Genomic DNA, 20,508 nt, shown 5'->3' with positions numbered 1-20,508 from the left:
AAATTTTAATGTGCAGACATGCATATTGATCTAAACTGAATTGAACTGAATGGTGTGCTTTTATTTTTTGTCCACAAATACGAATGTGGAAGCTATAGCACTGACAAATTCATAGATCCATCACATTTACAGGAGGAAGTAAAAATGGCAGAGACAATCCTGGAAAGTCAAACAGGCATAACAACAGTGCTCTAAAATTGGACATTAAAAGAAAACGTCAATTGGGATTTCAAAATTTCACATGATTTCATTTCAGGAGCCATAGTTTTGAAGACTTCGAGTGGAAGGGATGCAGTTGTTTATGCATAACTTTACGATGGCGATTGATAACAAATAAAAACAAAAAATAACTGTTAAAACAATCCGTTCGCAAACCAGAGGGTGAGTCGATGACATCACCAACTTATCTTATTGGCATACGCATTGTAACCTAATGTAGACAATATCTGAAGGTATCTTATTGGCTGGCATACGCGTTGTAACCTAATGTAGACACTATCTGAAGGTATCTAAACCTAAGTTAACAAAGTCTTATAAAACCAAATAAGAGACATACAATTGTATGAAACAAATTTAAACCATGGCTTATGCAAATTTCTTCTGCGTAAATACGATTTACAGACTGCGCATTATACGCCGACAGACGTCCAGTAACAAACGCACTTTGATATCTACGTGCATATCAAAGGTACGTGTACGCCTATTTCACGCTTATTTTAGACCATGGTCTAAATTTGTACCATTGTCAAGGTTTAAACCAGGTTTAACCCTAACAGGGCGGGGGGGGGGGGGGTAGAATCCGCCTCCCCCCCCCCTCGACGTTTCTCGCTATAATTCTGTAACGCGAGAAGGCCTCGTCGTGAGGCTTCTTGACTTTCTTCGTTCAAGTCTCGCGCAACTTTTGAGACCAAATTTGCAAAGTCTGCGCATACTTTTTCGAAGCCACGCCCATTTTTGTAACGGCATGTCGCCCCGAAACGGGCACAATTTTGTGATTTTGTGTACATTTCCTATGGAAAACAGTGCTGTGTCATAAAAGTCATAAAAACCTGATTATTTTTACAATTAATCACTTTCATTGATTGATTTTATGGTAATTATGGTAGAAAAGTGGTCAGTGACAATTTTCAATAAAAAAACAAAGAAAAAACAAAAGTTTAAAAACAAAGAAATTCTGAAAACAATAGAATACATAAGAATTGAATTGAGTTTTGGAAGTTTTTTTGTGATGTACAATTGTTGAATACGCTAAAACAGGTTTACAGACCAAAATGTAGACTCTCAATGCTTTTAATTAAGCTACAATGTGGTCTTGAGCTTAATTTGCATAATTAATTAATTAAAATTTGAAATTGATTGTTTCAAAAAATCTTATGACACAATCTTGTAGATTATGACGTGGGTGTCACGCATGCCAAATTTCGTCGCGATCGCACCACCGATGGCCGAGATCTCGGGGGGGGGGGGGGGGGGGGGGGGCGGAATCCGCCCCCTCCGGTTTTAGCATGGCCAAAAAAGCCCGGCCTGATTAGGGTTAAACCATCTTCGTGAATTCGGGCCATAGAGATATGAATTGTCGTCTGTCAGCATACGTCTGTAACTGCTTCCTCTGGCCTGTAGTAAGTGTTTGCGACGAACAAGACGATTCCACTGATGGCCATTGGCCCGATAAAGCTCAGCAAGTCACCGATGATCTTCAACAGTCCGGCGAGCGCTATGGAAGGCCCACACGTCACCCACATCACCTTGAACATGCTGGGAAGTTTGCCAAACTTGACACATTTCTCCTGAATGATGATAAAAGGAAAAATACATGACAGGGGAAGGAATAAATATCCATCGAGCGACAAAGAGGTATATCACGAACTCTTAAATCATTTTAGTTAACTGCGTTCACTTAGAAAATGAACACTTGATCGTTAGACAATGGGCCAGCACCGTGTAACTCCACTGACTGACGCATTATGAAATCGTCCTTTTTGTTGTTATGACAATCTGTGATAACATCCAAATACAATACAGGTAAAAGTTAGAGTACAATATTATTTCCTTTTTTGAGCATCATTATCAAAGGAATATCAAAATTTCACAGTACTCATTTCATAAAAAATAAAATATTTAAAGAGTACATCTTATATTCCTTCATTTATACACTTCAAGAATATAACAACTGCAACAAAACATGGATGGAGGTTATTCCACGCAAAACCAAGGCATAATCTACCATCATTGCAGATGAAACAAAAAGAAAAAAAGAAACGAAAGAATGAACCACTGTGAAAATTTGAATCCGTATTAAGTATTGTTAAATACACAAAATGTGAACAATAGTTATAACAAAAATGATTCCAGACAAAACCGTCTACAGTTATGGTTTATTGAGAAAAACAGGGCCCTACCTCCTTATATAATAATAAAATATCACCTTATATTTTAGGCTTTATTGAGAAAATTTTATATGGTAGGGTGTTTTGTGATGCAACAGACCTACACACATGCATCAAAATGTGATATCTTGAACATTTTTGAAATCACTGGTCCCAAAGGTAAACGGGACCTTTAATCGAAACATGTGTTTTTCCATTGATGAAAAAAAAAAAACTTTCTTGCGTCACTGAGATTTTAAAAAAAAATCACCTTTTGTTTCATGAAGACTTCTTTAAAACGTCGGTGGTTGTAAGATGATGTGTGGACGTCCGGAATGCTGCCCAGATCTTCCACTTCGATAATTTTCTTGAAGCCCTTCCGGAAGAGCCAGTTTTCCCACCAGAACACCACCTCGGATAGTAGGGAGGAGCATTTGGCCAGGTAATTCATGTCTTTCTTCTTCAGATCCGGGTGGATAGCGTCTATATTTTGGCCGCAGGAGGAGTAGGTTTTCTGTGAAAACAAAGAAAAAAAGATAAAAAACAAACAAACAAACAAACAAACAAACAAGCAAACAAACAAGACGTTTAATATTAACCAGTTGACCAGCAGGTCAATCTCTGAATAAATTAATGATTCAGGAAAGCAACAGCACATAAGACACTTCTTCAAAACATTAATATTAATATAGAAGGTCTTCTTTATCCAGGGTAGCCTCTTCAGGGTTGCCACTGTTCTACCAGAGGGCCCTGCCATTATTATTACCCTGTATGGCGTTGATCGATACCCATTTATACACCTGGGTCGAGAGGAACATTGTGGGTAAAACATCTTGTCCAATTAATGACTCTTGCCTTTCGTTCTTTCCTCTAGCCGGTGATTGACAAATCCTCATTCATAGACGTAAATACATACCAATTTGTTCAGGGTTTTGAGGAATAGCCATGATGAAAATTGCGGGCATACATCCCATCCGTGTATGTATGCCAATGGTCTTTATCATCGCTATTACCAAAAACGATGAAGAAATCAATGCGTACTTACGTCGACGAAGGGCAATTTGTCGATTGGTTGCAATAAAAAGACATTTCTTCTACCACTCAAGGTATGCTACCGACCAATTTACGGTATAACTACTATATACATTTCTTATTTCCATACTTTCTTCCTCCCCCCCCCCAAAAAAAAAATATAGGGTCTACTTTTGACAAGACTTGCATCTTGTAATCGCATTTGCCTCTGTAACTGCGAAAGATATTGTTTCGTACTCCCCCCTCCCGCCCCCCCCCCCCCCCCCAACAAAGAAAAAAAACCAGAAAACTCTTATAACTTTCCTTACTATTAGGATATAATTCAACTGTTCAAATGTTCAACAGCGTGGGCCATTGCTCACCATTTACTACATCTAAGTAGATAATGAAGTGGTGACTAACCGTTAGAAAGAATATTTCAGTGATGAACATGATACTATACAAGACGAGAAGCACAATCGTGATGCTGAATCGAGCGATCTGAAAGTCGTTCATTCCTGTGGCGATGAAATGACGAATACGACAGGCCATGGTGACTAATGATGCTATCCAGAAGGCGAGGAGGGGCCAGGCCATTAGCTTCCGGCGCCATAGCTCGAGCCAGTGGTAGTACCCTATGGACATTATGCCCGAGATGAGAAGTGCGGTGCCGCTGAGGTACAGGTGGGGCCGCGGCTGGCTCCCACCTCGCCGGTATGATTCCTCACTCAAAATACCCTCGCCGACTGCTGCCACGCCGACGGCGACGATGGCCAGACTGGTTAGCCATCGCACTACGTGTCCAGGGTACCGGAGCAGGATCTTCCGCACGGGCCTGTTAATGGCACAGCAACAGAGCAGGATGAGGGTGGCACAGACGGTGAAGACGACGGGCGGTGCACAGATGAGGGCGTCGATCACGCACTCATTCTCAATCCTCGACAGATTGGCGTCCGTCGAGTTCACCCCACAAAACCACGCCATGGGCAAAGTCCACCTCTCCTCCTTCTTCCGCTATCTCATATTCTGAAAAAGAATGTAAAGCGGACACTATTAGTTACCTCTGATTGTTCACGTGATAGACCGTTTTCATAATGTATTCAAATTTATGGATGTGTCATTTTCGGCAACATACAGATGAGTTATTCCATTGACCTGCACTTCTTAAATGAAATTCAATTGCTGGAATCCAGTTTGCATATACATGTATTACTTGTTGCTATGTTTGACGAGCCTCGGACAAGCTTTCATGTTGTCAAGAATGATTTTTGTTTAAAAGGCAGGTCTATGCATAAAATTTGAATATGTTACGAAAACCACCTACCAGGAAACATCTATGGTCTGGAACTATATTCCACGAAACAGCATTTAGCGTGAAGACGAGACACTCTACATCCAGATCAAGATCCTAGATGAATATTTTGTATTTGCCAATTTCCGACGAATCTTCGACGTTTGAATAACCAGCTTGAACCGTTTTAGTTGTGCTCACATTGATCAACGCATATGTATACGTGTACGCATAAGACCACACCAATATGAATATGAATGGCGAAACACGAAGTAAAACGTGGGCAATGATATCATTCGCGTAATATGAGCTATTTTGCGTGGTTGATTGACCAATCAGATTACAAAATTCACCATCAATGAATGATAAATGCTGTTAACTATACAATTTAAAAAAAAAAGATCGTCGACCCCCACGTGCGTTCCACTTAAAACCGCACATTGTATTTTGTCTTTGCCTGTACGTTTGCCGACTAGTAGGGTCGCACATGGGTAAGCGATTTGAATATTATAATAATCAGGACAGCAGGTTATTTGGGATTTCTTTACACCTATCAGCGTTTTACCTGCTTTTGAAGCATTCACAAAAAATCTACAACAACCGATTCAAAAAGAAAAAAATGACGAGCCATGGTGTTTCACTTACGACGTCACGCTGTAGCTCGTCATAGTATGACAAAAAAGAGAACACGTGGACTGAATAGAAAGAAAATCAAACGCAGAAGTGTCAGAGATGGTATCGGCGGAACGAGCGCTGCTTTCGGTCGTCATGCAGGAAACGACGGATGCAGTTTTTGGGTCAGGTCGAACGAAAAAGGCAAGAAACATCAAGTCCTGACTGGATTTGTTAACCGAAAAGAACACCAGCTCATTTTCCTTTCCACAAATACTGGGATAAAAAACTGGCGAAAGAGCATCAACATTACATCACTCGCACAATGTCCGCTTCATGCGGGATAGTAAATTGACATGACCGGTGTGTACGTACATGAGATGCGTAGCGTAGCCAAGGTATATAGTCTCCTTCTTCTAGACGATGAATAATAGCGAACCGCTACCACAGAACTCTACACAGTTCTGTGACCGCTGTGGCTACCACTGATTTACGTGTCGAAATAAAGTGGCCGTTGGGGGTGGCCTTCAATATCCTGTCGCTCGTTGCAAATGGAAAATGGAAAAACAAATATCGAACCGATATCCTGTTTTCCATTTCCTATTTTTGGAAATATTAAGAAAATGGGATTTTTAGTCATTTTTCCACATTTCCTCATAACTAAACACGGAAAACAGGATTTCAGAGCAAATCCATTATCCTGTGTTCCATTTTCAGTTGGAAATAGGAAAATGATATTTTATTCATTTTCCCGTTGAAATAGCCGACGGGCGACGGGATTTCCACGCAATATTCGATTTTCCGTCACCAGTTGTCGACCGGTCACTGAATGGTACTTTAATACCCTGATTGATACTGCATCAGCGATCGCCAAAGGGGCAGTGACGTCATGGCAGAACAGACGACGCGTTAAGCGTGCTCAAAATAGACATGACGGAAAACGGAAGCAATACTATCAATATTCATAAAAAAAACATATACTGGTCATAATAACGATATTCAGTGTGTGTCAACGTAAGTTACAATGACTACATAATACATCCTTGCACCACTGCGGCCCATTGAGCCATAACCTTATCACGTACTAGCAGAGCAGGGAGGTGCTCTTCTCACCTCCCTGCAGACAAAATGCATGCCTTGTGGCATAGGTGTATTTAGCACCGCGTCTTATGCGGGACTGTAACAGCTATAGGCAAGATTATAGGCAAAATATTAACAACTGACAGACAACCGCTTCAAATATCAAAATAATAATAACAACAACAGTGAAAATGCTAGAGATTTGTGCCTCTCGTTCAGCATTCACAAAACAATCTCTTTTTATACTCGCGGCATGCTCTCAGGTAGAGATCAGTGCGTTCACCCCTTGTCTGCTCGTTCCCCCCACTAGTCTCAAACAAGTCGCACGAGGCATGACGGAGGGCTAAGGTGAGCCAACGCGAAAGCGAAAGGAAGTAAACCCGCCTAACTTTGTGATATTGTATTTATAAAGGACCACAGTAATGATTACATAACATGAAGCCATGCGATACTCCAAAGCCGTACCTCTTTAAGTCATCCCCGACACACGTACACATTCAAAATGCTACGGGCCTACGCTCTCAACTCGAGCAAATTGCCCGTTTTGCGTTCGTTCATGTCGTTTGAGAAAACTGATACATTACACTTTAGAGGATATACACTGAATGGCATATCTTCATAACGATTGACGTTAGGCCTTTGAGAGGGAAACATAATTATCAAAAGCAATATAATGCTCACATCAACAACGGTATAAAAGCAGTTTACGTGAAGGATGTCAGAATTCACACGCAGCATTGTTCATTCCCCAAATGGACCACCAATTGTTGATTCAGTCATTTTAAGCAACATGCATGTGTCGTATACTCTACGTTAAACTTTAACTTAAACTAACTAACCCGTAATCACTAGCGTAAATCACTCCATGAGCTCCTGCCCACGCATGTAGGTAATATACTTGGTGTGTTTAAAGGAATACTTCTTGTTAATATTACTTTTCGGGTAACTTTTATTTGTAAAGAAATGTTATACAACTACGAAAGTGACAGCTCATCATAATCGACCTCGCCATTTTTTTTTTTCAAATGCGGAAGTTAAACTTCCGCATATGATATCGGTCAATGTATATTATATTATGCACATACATCTGTAAGATGCAAATTAGACGAGATGATGTCATTGTTTTAAATCGTGCCATTGATTATGTAGACCGCACCACGTAGATTGGAGAGCTTGCAAGTAGCTTTATACATGTAATACCAATGATTTGTTGACAATCTCCTTTTCTACTAATAACATTGCTTGAAGTGTGGTATGTCACTCAGGAAAGATTCGATGAGAAGTATTTCGTTCCTGAGTTAATAAAAAAAAAAACAAGAAAAACAGGCCAAGTTTTCTGAGCGTGGCAACCTATTTGATTACTTTGAATTAATTTGGGTCCACTCGAATATGGAGCCGAATTCCCCTTTAAGACTTCTCAATAACTTGCGATATAGCATAGCTGAATATAGTGCAGGCAATATATGACCCTAATTATAACAGTCCAAATATTTATCTCCTTTCTCGAAGAAAAGATTTTAATTTCTGCAGCTCCATCCCCGTGGAATGTTCTTCCACTGAGGACCCGATTGGCAGACTGCATAAAAACTATTCAAAAGAATCTGAAGTCATGCATGTTTGCATCTTGTTTTGGTTATATATATGTTTGTTATATCTGTTTATAGCATGTTTCTATCTCTCTCTTCAACTTATCGTTTTAAAATTGTACGACTGTACATACCTCGCTCTAATATTATGTCCCTCTCCAACTCATAGGAGGTTACTATAGTTCTATCGATGGCGCATTTCAAAATACTCTCTCTCTCTCTCTCTGTGTATATATCATCATACTCATACATATTTTATGTTTAAATTTTATCGGAGTGCCGCTTATTTCAGATTTTAAAAAAAATGTTTCTAGGTGTGTGACTTGATGCACTTTTAGTGCAGTTGGGCAAGCTGTAACAGCGCCCTAATTTGACGAATAAATATCAACGCCGAATTAGTCATTACGTCACCCATAAGCAAACATTCTGTCTGCTTGTTACACGCTTGTAGATATAAGTGGACAACACTGGGACTTACAAACTTGTTAGGTTTTCTATCACTATCAGGATATCTACATATATATACCAAGGAGATATCACGCATACCTCATTGACGTATACAAATACCATCATGCTCATGAATCATGGTTTATTCGAACACTATACTGTCAATGAGAAGCAATGGGTATGGTAAATCCGGTCGCTCACAGATCTTTACTTCTTGAAGCACTTACAAAGCGTCCATTTCCCACCTTTATTTTTAAAAGCTTCAAATGAACACAGCATTAGGTATTTTCATGACACAAATTAAGGACTATAGAAACTTCAGATATTTCAAACTTAAAACATAGCTTAAATTGTAGTACGACTGAGTGATTTGGCGTGGGAGGGAGATAACTTTTGCTTCAATGTAGGCTTCAATCGAGTAAACGTTTTGTGTTTGGTTGCCTTTGTAATGCCACAGTACTAATTTGCAATTTTGCAATTTTCCTTATATGGCATTCGTTTGGTAACTAATGAGACAATTCAGTATAACATGATGGCTATATACCTGCATTTTTTATTTGTAATGACTAAACTAGTGACTCTTGATGAGACAAATTTGATTAGTTTGACAGGTATGCCTCATTGATCATACGGTCGTATCACGTTTGATATTGAAAATGCTGATAATAGTGGTAATTATAATACAAACAAAAGAAAATATCCTCGTATTCCAAGGAACTAGCTGTTTCTGTGTTATGACTTGCTAGCTGAAATTAATCTCTTCGATGAAGAAGAACAAGAAGAAAGAAAACCGAGCTGGGCAAGTTTATGCAATTACGAGTCCATAAAGAACATTTTAAGACTCATTAAAATGTTGAAGAATAAAACTGATGACGCAGGCAATACGAGACACTGCCAAAGAAATCTTAAAGGGACATTCCAGACGATTTTCATAATTTCACATCATGTAGTGCATTAAATTGACAACTCCATGTATAGATATTGTGGTTCTTCAGCAGAGAAATCTTTGAAAAACCTTAAACAAATTACACTGAACAAGGATGATGACATAGGAGGTTCACATACAGTGTATTTCAGAAATGTTGCAGTGTAATTCCATTACAATACCGCTTGCTTGCGAGTTCACCTGTGTATAATCTATGCATGCCTTCTTCTTTTGTTCTGCTTCCTTGAGCCCCAACTCATGCATTCTTATGGTGACTCTGCCATGTCATCATCCTTGTTCATTACAATTTCTTCCAAATTTTGAAAAAAAAAATCTTAATGTTCTTATTCTTTGTCCCAATTATCACAAATTCTTAAACTCTGTCCTCAGTATAACTGATTATAGTTGTTCAAATGTAAAAATCTGAAAAATCATCCGGAGGTCTCCTTTAAGACTATTGAAAACTAGATACACCTGTAATTAGGTGAAATGTGTCAAGTTCTCTTCACTCACAGCTTGAATATCGCACCATCACAGAACATGTGTTATATTTGCGTTTGCTATTTTTTCTTCTTTTTTTTTGGGGGGGGGGTGCCTTCAGCTAGAGGTTGTGCTTGCAGAATCGAGATTGTCTGTAATAGGCTGAATAAATGTTACATATAAATAACTCTATTTAGTTTACATCGAATGACAGCTAAAAATATGACCAAAAGTAAGAAAAACAAAAGATATCAAGACAAACAAGAACACAGACACTTGCTATTATCGAAACAGTAACTATGTTCACCTTAACAACACCCCCACTTGAGTGAAAATGCTATCCTTCGCATTCCGTTTTGTCTGATTTAATTACATGTACTGGTGATATTCATGCACTGTATTGCAATTCGTAATTCTCTCGATATACAGCTACAAAACTGGCTGTCGAACTCGGAGGGTTGTATTGATTTCCACCTCCCTGATTCATGGCAGTAAAATTCACTTAAGTATATAAAATCGATGGACTTACCCCCTGTTTTACGTGTATATTGAAGTGTCTTACTGCTGAAGTGGTCGCTGTTCCACAGCTAGAGATGGTGTGTCCCTAAAAAAAGCTATCTCATGCAGTGCAACGGAGCATGCATTCACACCGTGTGGCAAATTCGTTTGAATTTAACGGAAACAGCTCGGGCTCGCTGTGTCTAGACTATCAAGGAAACACATCAACGATGATGATGAAGATTACATTAATTGATCTCTACGTTCAAAACTCCGTTGCTTTAAACATTAAACATTTAGCTAATGCCTCGTAATTCCAAGAAAAGTCAACGTGTGGAATGAGATGGGTGTCACTGTACAGTGAGTCCCATACGTATGAAAGAAACGCTACGTGTGAGAAAAAAAAAAAAACTGCGCTGGCAGATTACGCGACTTTGTTTGCAGTTGGGTTTACCCCACTCAAACCAAGGATGTAGGCCCTACTAGGTTCGCCTATTATAGTACCTTCTTGTTAAAACAAGATGGCATACCATGTATTCATTATGTTCTGTGGCACTGGTCTTACTGGTGATAACACTGAATTCCAACACCTCATCCCTCGTTATGTACTATTACTATCTAACTTTGAGCATGGGAAAAGAGGGAGAAGTAAGCCTGTATGGAAAGGGGGGGGGGGGGAGGAGGAGGGAGATGGAGAGAGAGGGATGAGGTTGGGGACAGCTAGGCCTAGGGAAAGAGGAAAATAGTGCATGTTTGCAGCACAGACCAACAGCATTTTTTTTTTCGCGGATTTGACAAAAGAAGACGATAGGGTTATTTGCATCACAAAGATAATTCTCTCGTCTCAAGGTAATTTGTGACCTGTATTTTCGTCTAAGTAAAAAAGAAAAACAAAAAACAACAACAAAAACGGAGCTTTCGTGAACTGTTCTGCATTGAAGTCTGACCACGGGATTTAAAGAGGGTAGAGTGGGGTGAAACGAACCATCCTTTTTACTTAATCACTTTGCAAGTAATCAACGGGTGCGCGATGATTGCACATTGCATAGTAACAAAAAGGCTTGCCAAAGTTTCATTGAATAAGAACCTTGAAATCTATAAAGGCCCTGTCACACCTTTCCTGGTAAGTTACGCGGGCTTGTTGCGAGTAGGGATTTTCCAGCACGCAGGAGAATTTTCTGCGGGACAAGGATGTTGGCGAGTTCCGTACTTGCGTCTTACTGCTAGACGCGCGCTATTTACCTGCTACTTGCGTGTATTCCATGTGACCTGAGTGAGAGCTTTGAAACCGATCCATTTTCAGCAACGAGTGACATACGGAGACTGAGAAGTACCTGCGTTATGTGGGAGTTGCCTGCGAGGTGCTGCCTCTCAGGGCCTCCTACTGGTGTTCTGCGTGTACCTCAGCGGGCATACCACCCGCGACTCACCCGGAACGAGTTTTGAGCATGTTTAAGGCCTTGCCACACCGTGTCTTGGGAAGACTAGCGGGTTGAATTGCGGGGATTTTTTTTTTTTTGTTACCCGGACCTCCCAGCAGTTGGTCCGCACCTAACAGTACCTAGCACGTATCACGCCCGTAATTGCCAGGAGGTGCGCACGCAAGTCCGATTTACCCACAGCAAAGATTTTAGGATGACAAAAACTTTTATCCGGGTAAGTCACTGGGATTGCCCGCAGAGGTCCACGCAGAACGCCAGTAGGAGGCCCTTGTATAACGGCAGCACCTCGCAGGCAACTCCCACGCAGGTACTTCGCAGCTGTAACGCAGGTACTTCGCAGTCCCCGTATGCGTCAAGATAATGACATTCTGTGAGACTTCTGCCATTCCAGAGGGATTTCTTCACTGAGTTGTCAGCCCTTACTCCCCATCCACGCGCCTGACACGCAGGTCACACGGAATTAGAAATTAAGTAGCACGGGTCCAGCAGGTAAAACGCATGCGAAACTTTGCCAAATCCTTGTCCGCATGCAAAAATTGTCCTGCGTGCTGGAAAATCCCCACACGCAACAAATCCGCCTAGCTTGCCCGGAAAGGTGTGACAGGGCCTTAACTTGACTGCGGGTGAAGGGTATAGTGGGACTTGCGTGAGCAACTCCGGGTAACTACGGGTGAGATACGTGCTAGTAACTGTCATGTGCGGGTCATCTGTGGGGACCTCCGGGTAGTAAAAATTGTTCCTCGCAAGTCGCACGCAAGGCTTGTCCGGAAAGGTGTGAAACGGCCTTAAGAAAAATACCCGACACAATATGTTTCAACCACCTGATGTAAAAGGAAAGTGAGTACATGATATATCAGTGTTCATATAGACCGATTCTGTGACGCGCTATGTGTATTTTTGGCATGGGCAGCGCCATTAACGCGGTGTCTTAGCCGACATCCCCCCCCCCCTTCCCTCTCCCCCACCCCCTTCCGCGCGCGGAATGAAAAAATGATGCATGGTTGTTTTAGCCAATAGACGTCTCGTACTCAGTGCGCAAACGCTTGCTTAGTGTGCGAACCTTTGTTACAAGTGCGTGATAAACATGTTGCCCGGGGGTGGGGGAGAGGAGGGGGGTCGGCTAAGACACCTGAAAATGAGCTCATGGCTGCGCCCAGTGCCACAAATTGTCTGCTGCCCTCAACGAACCCGAATCGGTCTATAGATATTTTAAAGACAAATTCATCCGATCTTGATGGATAACGTGGACATTGATAATCGAATTATGGTTTTAAAAATGGCTTTCTTGCAAAGTTCTTGTAAAGTTGTATCACGTCTTAATACGTGTGAAGGTCCCTGTGGTTAGTCGCATGACGATCGCATTTGGTATGAGAATTGGCTTTCTTGCGAATTAGTTCTTGTATAAAAGTTGTATCACTCGTGAGAATATTCCTGTGGTTAATCGCATGATGATAGCATTATGGTATATGAAGTGGCTTTCCTGCAAAGTTCTTATAAAGTTGAATCACGTCTTAATTCGTATCAATGTCCCTGCGGTTAAGATGGCCCTTCCGATCCCTCAGTGTCCACAACAGATCATACGGGCCGTCTTAATTACTTTACATGTTGAAGTAACAATTGCACACTGATCTTGTTCACAAATTGCATTGTCGAATTTATACATATTATGTGTGTGTGTGTGTGTGTGTGTGTGTGTGTGTGTGTGTGTGTGTGTGTTAATTGTTTACTAACCTGTAAGCGTGATGCCTCGAGATTGTACGAAAAAATGGACGAGAAACTCATAGAAATCACGTGGTATGCTACAGGCCATTAAGTGCTGTCAAGCAGGGGGTGGCAGCATCAGATATAAAGCTTCAGAAGCTCACTGTATGCGTCCTCAGAGGTACAGTCAAACCTGTCTGCAGCGACCACCCAGAGAGATGAAAAGAGTGGCCGTTATAGATAGATGGCCGCTATGGACAGGTTCTCTGACATTTTGTGTGCGTTAATTGCCTACATGTACATCGTTGTATACATTTGTAAGAACACACATACATGTATGTGCATAATCACGTTTGCACACATGTATTTTATGCATTGAACAATGCCGGTATTAATCGAGTTAATTCAAATCTAATTCAAACATCAACTATTTATTTCACAAATCATTCACATAACACAAATCCCTCGTGGGGACATGTACATTGTTTCAAAAACAATTACAAAATTGAAGCAGGTTTATGTATACATGGAATGTTGTTACCAGAGCTTGTTAAACAAGGTCCCAGAAATTACAAAATGTACTACATGCGGATGAGCGAAAATGATATATAATGTATTGCAGAATGAAGGACTGAAATGAGAAACCAAAACAAGAGGAAGGTGGGGAAGGGATTAGGAAAAGCAGAGTTGTGACATAGGATATAATTATGCACTTGGGCATTATTGAGATGCCTACTTGCAAGGTCCTTAACATCCTATATCCTATGACCACAACTCCCTCCTTTTTTTTTCTCCGTTTTGTTGCACAGTACACAGATGGTTGCTATAGACAGGTTATCCAACATGTTGTGTGTATTACCTACAATATCATGTATATTATGTGCATACGTACACGTGTGTTTCATAACAATGCCGGAAATGATCGAGTTGCACAGTAGCGTGTGTACAGTAAATAAGCTTTTCACTTGGGCATTATACTGTGAATGAATAGCAGGTGAATGCAGCTAGTGAGTTCGACACATTGGCAAAACACTTCCGTGAGTTCGACACTGGGCAAATAAGGCCCACGAGTTCGACACTAAGCAAAGAAGGCCAACAAATTCGACATTATATCACACGGGTTAATGTGTCGGTCTCATGAGCCTTTGCTTAGAGTCGGACTCCTGGGACTTTTTAGCCTCATGGTCGAGCTCATGGGCTGTATGACTCTTATGGGCTGTGTGACTAATGGGCTGTATCATACCTGTATGACTAGTGGGCTATAATACACTTATAACTCCTAGGTGTCGAACTATAGTGACGTGCAACTTAATTATCGGCTCGGCTATACAGCTCCGTGTGTGTCTTTTGCCGATACACACAGTTTAAAATACACCGCGGGAGACAAAGTTGATGGTCGCTAGCCGCTTTAGACAGGTGACCGCTATACACAGCGTCTTATACATGAGTTTTCTCTCGGGGGGATTTGTTTGCCGCCGCATAAGGCAGGTGGCTGCTATAGACGGGTGGCCGCTAAGGCAGCTTTTGATTGTACATCTACTACACTGAGGCGTTGGCTGGATAATTAAAAGTTAATGAATTCTTACAACTACGCAATGTCTACACTTTTCCCAGAAAGCAGTTATTAATTCCGTACGGCAATGAATAGAATGAAAGGTGGGAAACAAAGTGAAAGTATACCTCACTTATTCAATTTACACGAAATCTGACTGTACTTTACATCAGTGCTCCGTAATTGGACGAAGGCATACATGGCTATAAATGATTATTGACAAGCATAGGACTAATCAGAAAGTTCCAAGAATGGGGTTTGATTGATGTCAAGAGTAAAATGAAAACTAGGGAACAACATGAAAATATTCACCACAAATTACACTGATAGAAACTTTGACTGTATAATTTATAAAGATGATCCTGGGTTGAACTTGACTATATCCCAAGAAATTGTACGCGAATGGGCGAGACACATTATGGCACTTGCCTTGCTATGAATACTCGACATGAGATGACTTTATAACAAGACCTCTTCGAGTTTCACAGATAAAAGGAGATATAAAAGGGTGAAAATTTATGGCAAAAAAGAAACGTGCCATAGAAACTTAACATTGGGCCCTTAAAGTTCTTTGACCCATGCCTGTGACCTTTGACCTTGTGGTGACCAAGGGACATCTACCATCTAAGTTTAGTCACAAACGGGCCTATGGATCAAAAGTTATGACCCATAATAGAAACGCGCCCTAAAAACTTAACATTGGGCTCTGAAAGTTCGTTGACCCATGTTTGTGACCATTGACCTTGTAATGACCATCCACTCCCCAAGGGACATCTACCATCCAAGTTGAGTCACAAATAGAGTTATGGATCAAAAGTTATGACCCATAATAGAAACGTGCCATAAAAATTTAACATTGGGCTCTTAAAGTTGGTTGACCCCTGCTTGTGACCTTTGACCTTGGAGTGATCATCCACTCCTCAAGGGACATCTACCATCCAAGTTTAGTCACAAACGTACCTATTGATCAAAAGTTATGACCAATAATAGAAATGCGCCATATGAATACTCGACATGAGATGACTTTATAACAAGACCTCTTCGAGTTTCACAGATAAAAGGAGATATAAAAGGGTGAAAATTTATGGCAAAAAAGAAACGTGCCATAGAAACTTAACATTGGGCCCTTAAAGTTCTTTGACCCATGCCTGTGACCTTTGACCTTGTGGTGACCATCCACTCCCCAAGGGACATCTACCATCTAAGTTTAGTCACAAACGGGCCTATGGATCAAAAGTTATGACCCATAATAGAAACGCGCCCTAAAAACTTAACATTGGGCTCTGAAAGTTCGTTGACCCATGTTTGTGACCATTGACCTTGTAATGACCATCCACTCCCCAAGGGACATCTACTATCCAAGTTTGGTCACAAATGGAGTTATGGATCAAAAGTTATGACCCATAGTAGAAACGCGCCATAAAAACTTAACATTGGGCCCTAAAGTTCATTGACCCCTGCCTGTGAGCTTTGACCTTGAGGTGACCTTCATACATGGTCAAGGTCACCTTCATACATCGTCGGCCTCATGCCAAAAGGGCACTAATAGTGTACAAAGTCTATGGTGTTAAGGCCCTTTTGGCATAAGGCCGACGACATGGTAAAATGTGAAACTTTGTATGACCCCTCTTCCCTCGAAGTTTGATTGCAATTGAAGCCCAGAGTAAAGAGTTGTTGAAGTTTTTGTAGCGTTACGGACAGAGTTGAGACGACGGACGGACGGACGACGGACGGACAGACGCCGCAGGCGATCCCTTCGTCTCCCCTCACCTCCGGTGGGCTCGACAAAAATGGAAGGAATAAAGTAATTCGGATAGAGAGAGGTATATCAAGGACGGGAAAGAAGAAATGACTGGTGGAAAGGAAAAGTTGATCACTTGTAAAACGGGTGTTCAGGATAATGATAAGCCACAATACATGTAATATATTCTCACAGTTTATTTATCTAATCATATGACAAAATGGAACTAGCTGAAGGTGTCGCTATAGAGAATGGCACCTACAACCAAAGTAGATTATAACATTAGGAACCTTGACCGATCACCAAAGAATTGTGTCAACTCAATTCTACCCTCTCTACGAACTTCCGGCTACTAATCATATCCATCCCTTTGAGGATCGGAGGCATAAATACGCATGCATGGACGAGATTGACACTTGCATGCCCTGCAATCGACATCAATTTTTTTTTCTTTTGTGGACAGGAATGTCGTTTTTCCTCTCTTTCCGCCTTACAGTTATTGACTACAATGCTAAGTTCGATAAGTAGGAGCAGGGAGGTGAGGCTCACCTCTCCCTATGTAGGAGCCACTTCGATTCAGGGCCGACGCAAGGGAGGGGGGGGGGGGGTGGGCCCCCACTTTTTTGCAGAAAATATAGGGTAACACTATCATGGTCCCCACTTATGCAGAAGATGTAAGGTCTTAGTTTTCTTTCTTTTCTATTTTTTGTTTGTTTGTTGAGAAGTAGCAGAGAAAAATATAAAGATCTTTTGTTGTTGTTTTTTGACATGAGCAGAATTATTTCTTATCTTTTTTTTCCTTGCTTGTGAGCTCAATTTGGTATAAAGCTTCCATCTTGAAAACGAATTAACGTCCCTGTTTCCATAAAGTCGGCCTCCTCATTTTGAAATAAGGTAGCGCCGCCCCTGCGGTTTTCTTCTGGCCACTGCACTTTGACAGTAGGAGAAAGAGACACTCCCACGCTCTCTACAGTAAGTGTTGACCCATGGAGCTACTCCATGGTTGACTTTATAATGATAACAAATATGAAGATCATAATGATACGATTAATATTATCAACATTACTACTAAAAATATTATGGTTATTATTTTTCCTGTTATTAATGCTATTATTTCTGATATTAAGAATATCATTGATAATGATAACGAAGGGAATTTCAGTCGCTCAGCTGCGATATAATAACGTACCGAACTGCGCAATCTAAATTAACAGAACACATATTATATACATTAATTCAAGTAGCTGCTTGCCTCTACAGTGGGAGAAAATACCATAGTTTGGAAGCAGCATACGAACGCTGTCACTACACGGGTATTTTGTTTTAATATTTTTTTATGACCGATGTCGCAGACGACGTCGGAGACGGTAAAATGTTTGAGATGATGACTTTAACTCTTCAAGTCCTCGAATGCACACCTGTGCTGTACTATGAATAGCTTTATGACTGTATACCACTAGCGAAGTTTAAATAATCATTTATGATAGCTCCATCTGTATTCCACTAACAAAGTGTTAAATAATCCTGCATTTTTCCTATTTCACAGTTAATGCCAACAACTCACGTAATAATGGACCATGCAAGGAGAAAACTTATCGCAAAATGATCTGGCACATGCATGGTAATAAATGCAGCAACTAATTGTGTTGCCCGACAAAGTCACATTGATAACATTATTACTTCTACAAAAGAAAGTTATACGTATATGCACCAACTCAGGATATCGAGACCATTGAATATCCTTTACTTGTAGAATTAAAAACACCCATGGTAAATGACATTATTATTATCATTTTTTGTTTTTGCAAACTCACACTTTTCGCTCACATAATGGTCAGTTGCCATCTTCTTTCTTCTCACTTTTTTCAATTAAACAAGGACATACATTCTTATCCCACAAGGCAATCTGATAAATTTCATTTATATAATCCTAAAACATGGCTGTAAACTCTATCAGACAGAACACACCGGACCCGATGTTTGGAACTCTCTTCCTTCAGAAAATCGAAGTTTAAAATCCGTGTACTCTTTTAGGAAAGCTGTAAAACGATGTTGCTCTCTGGATAACAGTAATTCCGTTGTCATTGTTTAATATTGTAATAGTATACACGTAATTCTTTCGTAGAACCAATCGCCGCCAATTTAATTACAATCATGCAAACCAACCATGAACTGTAGCTGTTCACCTGTGCCTCGATGAGAAAATGTTTTGTCATGCTTTACTGATTAGTGGTCCAGGTAAGCTAAATCTGTGTAAGCCCTTAGAGAGAGCAGACAGACCTTTCCTTCCCCTTTCTCCTTTCTACTAGTACTATCTTATCTCTACGCAAGTCATCCCTCCCTCCTACTTTTTCTATGCGTACATGTACGAGGGATTCAGGTAAATCAAGTAGCCCTATTGATGATAGGATTCAGCTGTACATTGTGTAAATTAGGCAATGAACGATGAAGAAAAAGTATTTTGTTAACAACTGATATGCATGTATGGCGCCAACAATACATGTATGTATGTAATATAACAATTCATGTTCATGTAAAATGATAACACAGGAACTAATAGGCATTTATCAAATCAAATCAAATCAAATCAAATCAAATCAAATCAAATCAAATCAAATCAAATCAAATCAAACATACATTGAAGAAACTGGCAGAAGCCTCTGCTGAATATCATGTGAATAAATTGTAATACGCTGTACACTGTAAATGTATTTTGTACACAGGTGCTAAGAGATAATTAGATTTCAGGTTATCAGACGTCTCACCTCCGGAATATACAAGCACACAGTGCTGTACTAATAGCACAGCGACAGACGATGTGCATCTGCACACCGTTTGGTCACGGGCTATTCATCGGGAACCAGACGAGCTCGCCTTGTACTTCACCCCCCCCCCCCCCGGCCCCTTGGGCCCTTGGGCAATAGTGGAGGAAGGGGGAGGGAGGGGGCTGCTACAATGTCCAAGTACGCGAAAAAGAGAAAATGGATGAGCATGCGACTACCGCAGTCACGCATAAGAGCTTACTCTCCTTCTCAACATTCATGTTGATGTAGATCCTGAAGAAGCAGCCTTTCGGAAAAACAAACACCCTCCCCCCCCCCCCCCCCAAAAAAAAAATAAATAAATAATAGTGATAATCTACATTGTTATTGACATGAAAGCGCTAATTGCACGCCACGCGTAGCTCGAGGACTGAGGCTTGGCTGTCTCTATATCGGATATCGGTGCGATGACGACCCTTCAAAACCTCGGCTCGCTTCGCTTTACAACTACTGCAGCAAGAAGACCTTCGCACAGGCATAAACAGAGCCAAAACCACCCTCACGGTTGGAGGACCGTAAAGTGCATTCATTGCCTGCAGGGATGTGCTGTGCCTATTGTAAAGCTGTGTTCAAGCGCGGAAAGTATACCGTTGCATGCTTGGGCTATTCAGCAGCGCCGTGGAGGTACTTCCTTCGCCATACAAACAATAGTCATGGAGTTATTGGGCCCCGTCGTTCACGCAGCTCAGTTCTATTTCTAGAGAGAACATTGTAATTATGTGCCCGAGAACCGAGAAGACCAAAACGCATTTGTAATTTAATTTATTCATCAGACTTCAGCTCAGACAGAACGGAGGCAACTCAAAGCTAAAGTCTAGTTTAGGCATAATGATGGTCTTCATACTGTTTCAAAACTTACTCAGGAACGTTCGGCTACTCAAATAATGATCATCGTTGGACAGATGTGTGTTTCTTGCTGCTTTCGGATAGGTACTGTCAATGCGCTCCCTCTCG

General features: G+C 40.9%; 1 protein-coding gene across 1 annotated transcript in view; it reads right to left on the bottom strand.

The window, feature by feature from the left end:
• Positions 1–20,508, bottom strand: part of LOC139724867 (ATP-binding cassette sub-family C member 9-like) — a 48,990-nt gene extending 28,482 nt beyond the window's left edge. The window contains exons 1-4 of the mRNA XM_071635991.1: positions 20,414–20,508; positions 3,801–4,403; positions 2,638–2,880; positions 1,593–1,787 (exon numbers count right to left, since the gene is read on the bottom strand). Of these exons, the coding sequence (XP_071492092.1) occupies positions 1,593–1,787; positions 2,638–2,880; positions 3,801–4,361 (999 nt within the window). The 5' untranslated portion in view covers positions 4,362–4,403; positions 20,414–20,508. The remainder of the gene's footprint in view (positions 1–1,592; positions 1,788–2,637; positions 2,881–3,800; positions 4,404–20,413) is intronic.

The sequence above is a fragment of the Diadema antillarum genome, unplaced genomic scaffold (genome assembly GCF_040938485.1).
Source record: "Diadema antillarum isolate AM-2024a unplaced genomic scaffold, OU_Dant_1.0 seq00000002_RagTag, whole genome shotgun sequence".
Classification (NCBI taxonomy): Eukaryota; Metazoa; Echinodermata; class Echinoidea; order Diadematoida; family Diadematidae; genus Diadema; species Diadema antillarum.
This window is presented reverse-complemented; position numbering and strand designations above follow the sequence as displayed.